Genomic DNA, 8,303 nt, shown 5'->3' with positions numbered 1-8,303 from the left:
TCCGCAACACGTTTGCCAAAGTAAAATATACAACATGGCACTAAATCGGCTTTCATTTAAAAAACACAAAGGAGGAAAAAAAGCTTGATCTTAATAAACTCTACTCAGTGCTTTTAAAGGTAATGGATCTGTCTGAGCAGTACATTTCATTCTGTATTCACTCATTCATGTCGGTCTGGTTTGTGAAAAAGAAATTGTAATAAAAAAGTTAAGCCCAGGTACTTGTAAGAAAAAAAACAACAACAAAAAAAAAAAAACACCTCTTTGCAATAATAGATAATAACTTATCATTCAAATCAACGTGTCAATCAAGAAATAAGAAAACATGGACGTTAAAGTCCGTACAGCAAAAATGCCACCAAAGCAACAGCTAACGTGGAACTCATTAGTACTTTTCTCGTGAAGACGTTTCCACTTTGGCATGCACATGACGTGTCCCGCACAGTGTCAGTTACATCTCTCTTCTGGCGGAGAGACGGTGTGAAGACTCGGATGCTCTGTACAGATTTGTAACATAAATCTCCCGGTACATGTGGAAGACAGTATTTAAGAGGAAGCAGATGAAAAGTGTGTTTTTTTTTTTTCTTTAAAAAAAAGAAAAAAAGAAAAAAGAAAAGATAAAAAAAACATATCTGGTTGGGTTAAAAAAAAAAAGAAGGGGGAGAAATGATTGGACTGAAGGTCTACAGAGGTCAAACTGTCTTAAGCGTTTAAGCAAAGGTTTGCTTCATCTTGGCACTGTTGCATCATTTAGACGCGGAATCGCATCATCTGCGTGAGCTCGCCCGTCCTCGGTCCGAGGGTGAAGAGAAGGAAAAGATTCCCAACCAGCAGAAAACACATGCAAACATGCAAACACAACCTGAGAAGGAGGGGGGGAAGCGATTAAGAAGTTTGGCTTTATGTCAACAGTCACAAATCCACAAGTGTCAAGTTATGAACACACACACACACACACACGCACACACACTGCAATGGAAAAGTCCTCTTTAAACAGACATTAAATCTCCAGTGGGAAAGAAATCTCCAAAATGGTCCTCGTTCGCTGCAGTGCTGGAGCTTCCATCTTTTGTTTTCTTCTTTTTAATTTACATTAGACTCCTCACGTTCAGAGTTCCTAGGTAGTTTTTTTTTTTTTTTTATCCGTTCCGTATCCCTCGGCGTGCTCCGGCTCACACTCTGATGGGGAGAGTTTGGCTCATCTGTTGCCGGATGATTTCCTGGCTGTCGTCCGGACTCTTCCTGTTGTGTCCCGGCAGCGTTCCTCCCAGCCGCAGCAGGTCCCTGCCAACACAAAGCCACACGGGTCAGCGGCAAGTTCACAGCCACTTTAAACAAAAGGTACAACTCATTATAAATCCAGTAAGTGCTCAAACTGAAGGTGGATAAAGGTCCAGTCCATATTGGAGCTACAGTCTGCACAGTATATATATGCTTTCATCTTATTGTTGTGGAAAGTAAAACCCAGCGCCATGAGACTGGGCTCAAAACTGCTGATCTAGAGCTTCATCTGCTATAAACAACATCCAACTCAAATGCCAAGCCAAATCTATTCATCACTTTCCCACTTTTAATAAAAGTTCAACATATTTCTCAGCTATCTTGGAAAAAGCGCCGCAGCCTCTGTGTCCTTTTGTTCCTCGGCCAGTGTCCTTGTTTTCAAGGCCCCTGTGGCAGAAGATACTCCACAGATAGCGCTGCATCTCATATCCTCTCTCTCCCTCCGTTATCTGCCCCAACGTCACGGAGCAGCCAATGGCAGGTGAGGAGCAGCGAGCGCTCACACGCAAACATAGGAGATGCTCTCTAAATCATGCTCTGACAACATGATCCTTTCTCTCCCCGCCTCTTCCTCCCGCTCCTTCTCCATCTATCTCTCGCTGCTGCATACAGATGAGGCAATAAATTAATCATTGGCATGTCATCTGCACACAACGACAGAATAACATCCATACACACAAACGAGCGTCACACGCACACACTTATCCCTTTCGTATTCGCCCATCGCGGCATTGGGCGCACCCTCCCCTGATGCATTAAAAAGCTCATTAGCAACCTAATTAAACACATTCCTCTCTTTTAGCTTCTCCTCAATCTCCCTTATTACTCACACTTCATCACCTCCTGCTTTTCCACATCAGCAGCTCTGGCTGCTGTCTGTCCTATCACCTACATTCCAGCATCCAGCCAAGTATAGGGGGAATTAAACCGAGGTCAGCCATTACATTTCCACACACAATTAGCTTCACTGAGCCCAAATCCTGGCATAGGAATCGCCCTTGGGGCTCAGTGTTAGAGTGAAACTGTGAGCCAAGATGCTGGCACCAGACCTGGAAACCGCATGTATGAATTCTGCCTTATGTGCCTGTCGAAAACAGGATACTATCGCCAGGACAAGTGCCCGATTCATTATACATCAGTAAAGAGCTGAGCCTCTAGAATCTAAACCAGGACTAATCATACTGTTGATTGGATGCCAGGCTAACAAAATTCAGAACAAACACTTTAGCAAAAATGGCTGGAACATTTGGAGTCAAAAACAAACTCGTCAGGGCGCCGGCGGCTTCCTATGAATAAGTCAGGTTTTACACTTTCCAGGGAAGTGTCGGAGAAGAAGAGGCAGACGTCAGTCTGGCATCAAAGCCCCTCAGCTCAAAGAGGCATCCTCCCAAGTCAACTGAAAGCATAAAACAAACCAAACCCAACAAGCATGAACCTTGTTGTGCTTCTCTTTAGGCCGGCCATAATTCTTTCACTGTGACATCTCATTCCAACCACCCAGAGGCACAACACTGCTCATCTCAGCTTCAGGAGTAGTCTTCATTCTGCACTTCACAGCCGTCATATACACTACAGAGGACAATTTCACACGAGGTGAAAGAGACGGGATTGCATCACCTCTTCTTTTCGGTATGTGTGGGTTTGCACTATTACTGCCGTTATTGTGGAAAAAGCATTTTGTACCTATTTGACAAAGCCTGAAACACGATGCCTTCGTATATTTACAGCAAAGGTCGGCTGCAGTAGGTGCTAACTCAGTCACAATACAGCCGATGTTATGAACATTAGATTTACTGCATACTACTGTGTTATCTAGAACATTTCCTTTTCCTGCTTTTAACACAAACTCTGGCTGAGAAGTGTGATTCTTCAGGAGGGTCAGAAGATGTGTGACGAGGTAGAACTAATTTGCAAACAAACATCCATTTGGACCGACTTTCCATAAATAGCATCGAAACAAAATATTTTCCCGCAGCAATTCAGAGAGTACAGTTTTCTGAAAAGTTGTTAAATCTCACAGCAAACTTGTCAGGGTGGCGACAGTGAAGTGCTCTGCTTGTTCTGAGAAGGACTGAGCCACAACACTTTTCCAAAAGCAGACACTTTCTATTCACTTCGCATCTTCTCTCCAATTCACTGCAGCGCCAGAAAGGCAGTTTCAGGACTATTCTGGCATGGTTTATAACATCATTCTTTCTTTATTTCGGAAAAGTATGGCAAGAAAACACACAGTGAGGGATTCGTTTATCAATATCCTTCAAATAAATTGATCGCTGGATGGTTGAAGAGAGTCTGAAACACTACACTACTCAGTAGGGGTTGTAGTTGGTTTGTCGATTTCACTGTTGTAACATCACGCCTCACAGAAAACAGGTGAGGAGCACAGTGGGTCACCGCAGCAAACTAGCAGCGGTTCATTAAGTGTGTGGAAACACTAAAGATGAAGACCATTCTACCGTGACATGCAGAATATGTAAGTCAGCCCTGAAATACAACAAAAGTACCACTGCAATACACACTCATCTGAAAAGTCATCCGCTAACGCTAACGCTAGCAGAGGAACGTTCCAAATCATCTCGACATCAGTCAATTAATGACTTCACTCAACACCCTGCGGTAACAGAGAGAGGGAGGCTGCACATCGACGATTTGCTGGTGAATTTCATTGTCAACGTTATTGGACTTTTAGCTTCAGGAGAAATGCCACATTTTTTAAACACTATCCCATCTTACAACATGCCGTGGAGTACCAACAGTATGTAGCACATGAGCTGTCTGTTCTCAGCGTATGTATTCAGGGTAAGAATATAGATTTCAAGTGGTGTCAACTGTCGAAAATCTGAAGTCATGCAACCCCTACTATTCACACCTTTCTAAATAAAGGAATGAATCACTGTAACTTTCCAAAAACAACAATGTGACCAACTCACCCATTAACTGAGCCATGGGTAGAGGGGGAAAATGTTGCTGGTTCTGAACTAACTGTTCATTCGTACAACCAAGTACACAACACCACAAATGGTCTCCAATGATTACATCATGGTAGTCATCTTCTACCTCTAGGTCTTCTTTGCACAATGATGTAGTACACAAAATAGTTTGATCCAAGCATTCTAACGCGTCTACGTACATGTGGACTCACCCTGAGTAGGTGCTGGTCACCACCTTGAGGCTGCCGGCGTTGCGGAGCAGCTTGTCCAAGGTGCTGACGATGCGGGAGAATTTGGGCCTCAGGTTCCTCTCCTTCATCCAGCACTCCAGCATCAGCTGGTGCAGCACCATGGGGCAGTCCATGGGCGGGGGCAGCCGGTAGTCCTGCTCTACTGCCGTCATCACCTGGGGGACAGGAAATCACTCTTAAAAAGGTCCCAGCTAAGCTAAATGCTCTGGGAGGCTGCGCTTTGGCACAGTGGCGCTGGGAAATGCTAACGTCATTATGCTAACATGATGATACAGATGGCGTTAATGTGGTATAGTGTTGAACGTGTTTAGGGTGTTCAAGAATCAGTTTTGCAGGTATCTGATCATAAACCGAAAATAGAAAAAAGAAAAAAGAAAAGAAAAGAAGGAATTTTGACCTGACAATAGTCAGCATTGGCTGTATATAAAGATGGATGAGCCGTTCGTGAGATCTTGTCTGACTCAGTCTAACTCCTGGTTATTTAAAAAATGGAGGCATGAGTGGAGCTGAGATGGTGAGTGATCGCTTACTCAACTCAACTCAACTTTATTTATAAAGCACTTTAAAACAACCACAGCTGAAACAAAGTGCTGTACATAGGTTAGACAGTACAAAGATTTTATTTATTTATTTATTTTTTACAACAACTTGTAAACATGCTTATTTGGGCTGTGAAGAGTGTTTTAGTCATTTTATCATGGAGGTCTGAGGGGACTGACTTGCTTTTGGCCATTGGAGGAAGTGCAGTTTTGCAACTTCAGCGTTTGCTCTATCTTTCAGTTTGCCACTCGATAAGAGAGAAAATGGTGTATCCTTGAATATCAGTGGCCAATTTAATAGCAATCAATGTGGCAGTTGTTGAGATATTTTACTGAAAACTCTGTACTGTGAACCTCATGATGGCACTAACAGAAAACAACTGAAAACACTCAGTTCATCCGATGGAGATGGCGAATATTACTATACAACATGTACAACCCTATTCAATAACTGTGAACATATTTCACTCTTCGCCAGAGAGGTCACTCTTTAGTCAATAAAGCTATGCCACCAGCATGTCTACAAAACACAAAGGAGTGAACATGAAACTTCTTCTATTACTGAGCTAAAACATCAACTCGGAACATTGTGAATAAGGATTCAAACCAACTTCATATGGCGCCTCTACACAGTGCTAGCGTTTGGCTGTGACTCATTCGTATTATTATCATTCTGTTGGGCCTTTGTTAGCGCGGTGTAAGAATAATCGGCGGTTACTGTATTATGTCCTGCATTAGACAGTTCCTCGGCTCGTGCTGTCACATATTCTCATCTTCCCCTCAGTATCTTTACGGAACTGTAAAAACAAGTGTTCTCAGATTTGTCACTTCAAAACCGCCGTGATTGATAGGAGAAACAATAAGCGAAGGAAGAGCACGTCGGCTCATTGATTTGAGTTTCGCCTAGCAACTGCATTTGCCTCCATAAGCTCTGTATGGGTTTTAAGTGCCCACAACAATAAAAAAAAAATGCCATTTGGGAACAATAAAGCTTTTCTGCTGCACTCCTCTTCTCCTGCTGCTTGTCCTTTGATTTTTATGTCGTGCTTCCAGCCAGCGAGTACCTCTGTTTATATCTCGTATTTGTTGACTCAGTTGCTTATTGAGCGATGACTGTGGCACAAAGGCTATTGGGAACAATAGAGGGCCTCTACTTTGATGCTTTCATTACTGCATGTGGGTTTTTGTTGTGAGAGTTATACATACATTACTGGCATTTTTCATTTCGTCTCCTTTTTTTTTTTTCTTTGCTTCATTGCTATCAGCGTTACAAGTCTCTTTTTAAAGCACAATACAGAGCAGATACTCCTCAGAGAATAAAGTGGAGGTGTACGCACCGCTTCCGTACTTTGTTCAGGGAGGAGGAACCAAGAGATTTCTTTTTCTTTCCTGCTAGCTCACTGCTGTGGTTACAATGTCTGTGCAGTGCAGATAGCCTACAGGTAACAACGCCCGTAAAAAAAAAAAAAAAAAAAAAAAAAAGAGCTTTTCCTGAGTATGCCTTTGTGAGTGTGAGGAGGGAGGCTTTGCAGTATGGATTTGTAGGGGGGTGGGCAATGCTAGGGCTGTAAATAAGGTGGTAAAAACTAGAACACAGGCACACAGCTGCACCAGCATCTGCAGGGAGGAGATAAAGACAGCAGAGCAGGCCCAGGTCCAACATGTCACGCTGGAAATCAAAGCAACAGCAGCAGCACGGGGAGACTCTCGGTCGGCCCTAAACTTAGACGTAAAACTCAATCCGTGTGCGTTTGCTCTATACATATGAGACACGTCAAGCCAACTCACATCTTGGTTGCTCATGTCCCAATACGGCCTCTCTCCATAGGACACCACCTCCCACATGACGATGCCGTAACTCCATACGTCACTGGCGGAGGTGAACTTCCTGAAGGCGATGGCCTCTGGCGCCGTCCACCGAATGGGAATCTTTCCTCCCTGCTCACACACACGGAGAGGGGGAGAGCTATCAACATCACAGAAATAATTCTACAGCAACGCACACAGGCAGAAAAAAGCAAATGCATATTTCACAGGCGGCCTCCCCTCGCACTCTAACGCAAATATTGGCACACGCGAAGAGTCGCACATGCATCCATATGTACATGTGAAACAAGTGGAGGGGATCAAATTAACGAGCTCAATTAAACGTGCACACAAACACAGGGGAGCAGAGTTATCACGCACTCACGCACATATTTCACTCACCAGGGAGCTCGTGTAAGTGGGGTCGGCTGAAGTGTCGTCCAGAAAACGAGACAGGCCGAAGTCGGAGACCTTGCAGACCAAGTTGCTGTTGACCAGGATATTCCGGGCCGCGAGGTCTCGGTGAACGTAGTTCATGTCTGACAGGTACTTCATCCCTGCAGCGATGCCGCGCAGCATCCCGACCAACTGTGTCATCGTGAAGCGCCCGTCGTTCAGCTGCAGGGGGGGGAGGGAAGGGAGGATGGGAGCAGGAGAGAGGGCGGTTAGTGAACGTGGAGGGATGCAAAGAACTGAAAAATGCGAAAGATGTGTTGGAATATGGAGAAATAACAGACAGAGGGGAGTATAGGCGATAAGGAGAGCACCAGAGGGAACCGATCAGTCAGTAGGGCCACATAAACATGACATCTGTCATAATGCTTCACGGCTGCTCCTGACAGTCGCTGACAGCTGACCTTTTCATGCATGCTCTCCAATTAGCTGATTAATTACAGTCTTTACTATCACACTAAAGCCATTAAGGCTCAATACTGACTCCATACAAAACAGAAAAGAGGGCTGTAACCCTGAAATCAAAACCAGACCACGGCAGGTACTTGACTGACAAACTAGTTGCAGGCTGTACACGCCTGTTAACATGAATTCTTTCAGGCGAAAAGCTTTGTTGGCATTTTTCTTCTTCTTCTTCTTCATGAACATTAAAGCAAAATCGGCCTGTCAACTAAATTACAGTGGCATGTTGCTCAAAGCTCATTTTCCCCATTTGAAAGCCCTTGATTTGCAGAAAACTGCCCTTTTGTGTTAACATCTGAGAGGCATGAAACAAATCTTAGATGAGGGCTTTCAGGGTTTAATTTAAAATTCTCCACATTTGCGAAGCGCGCCTCAAACTCGAGATGGTAATAAATCAGCCCTCCGACCTGAGAAGGCCCACGCACCCTGATGTGTGAGAGCTGAAACTAATCAATGGAATGTCAATATACAATTAAAAAAATGAATAGACATTTATGAAACGGAGAGGTTTTCTCTCATGACCAGAATATGTGATGCAAGTGGAATCTGCAGGAATAAGACAATTTGCGACTTGATCAATT

The 8,303-nt window shown here is 44.0% G+C and overlaps 1 protein-coding gene across 1 annotated transcript in view; it reads right to left on the bottom strand.

The window, feature by feature from the left end:
* Window positions 1–275: 275 nt before the first annotated feature.
* ephb3a (eph receptor B3a) overlaps window positions 276–8,303 on the bottom strand; it is a gene marked incomplete at its 5' end in the record, with an annotated part of 30,822 nt that continues 22,794 nt past the window's right edge. The window contains 4 exons of the mRNA XM_084546770.1: window positions 276–1,284; window positions 4,424–4,617; window positions 6,790–6,939; window positions 7,210–7,425. Coding sequence (XP_084402896.1) covers window positions 1,173–1,284; window positions 4,424–4,617; window positions 6,790–6,939; window positions 7,210–7,425 — 672 coding nt within the window. The 3' untranslated portion in view covers window positions 276–1,172. The remainder of the gene's footprint in view (window positions 1,285–4,423; window positions 4,618–6,789; window positions 6,940–7,209; window positions 7,426–8,303) is intronic.

This window comes from Chelon labrosus, assembly GCF_963514085.1.
Source record: "Chelon labrosus genome assembly, chromosome: 6".
Taxonomy (NCBI): domain Eukaryota; kingdom Metazoa; phylum Chordata; class Actinopteri; order Mugiliformes; family Mugilidae; genus Chelon; species Chelon labrosus.
The sequence above is the reverse complement of the archived record's forward strand: the minus strand, read 5'-3'. Positions and strand labels throughout refer to the sequence as shown.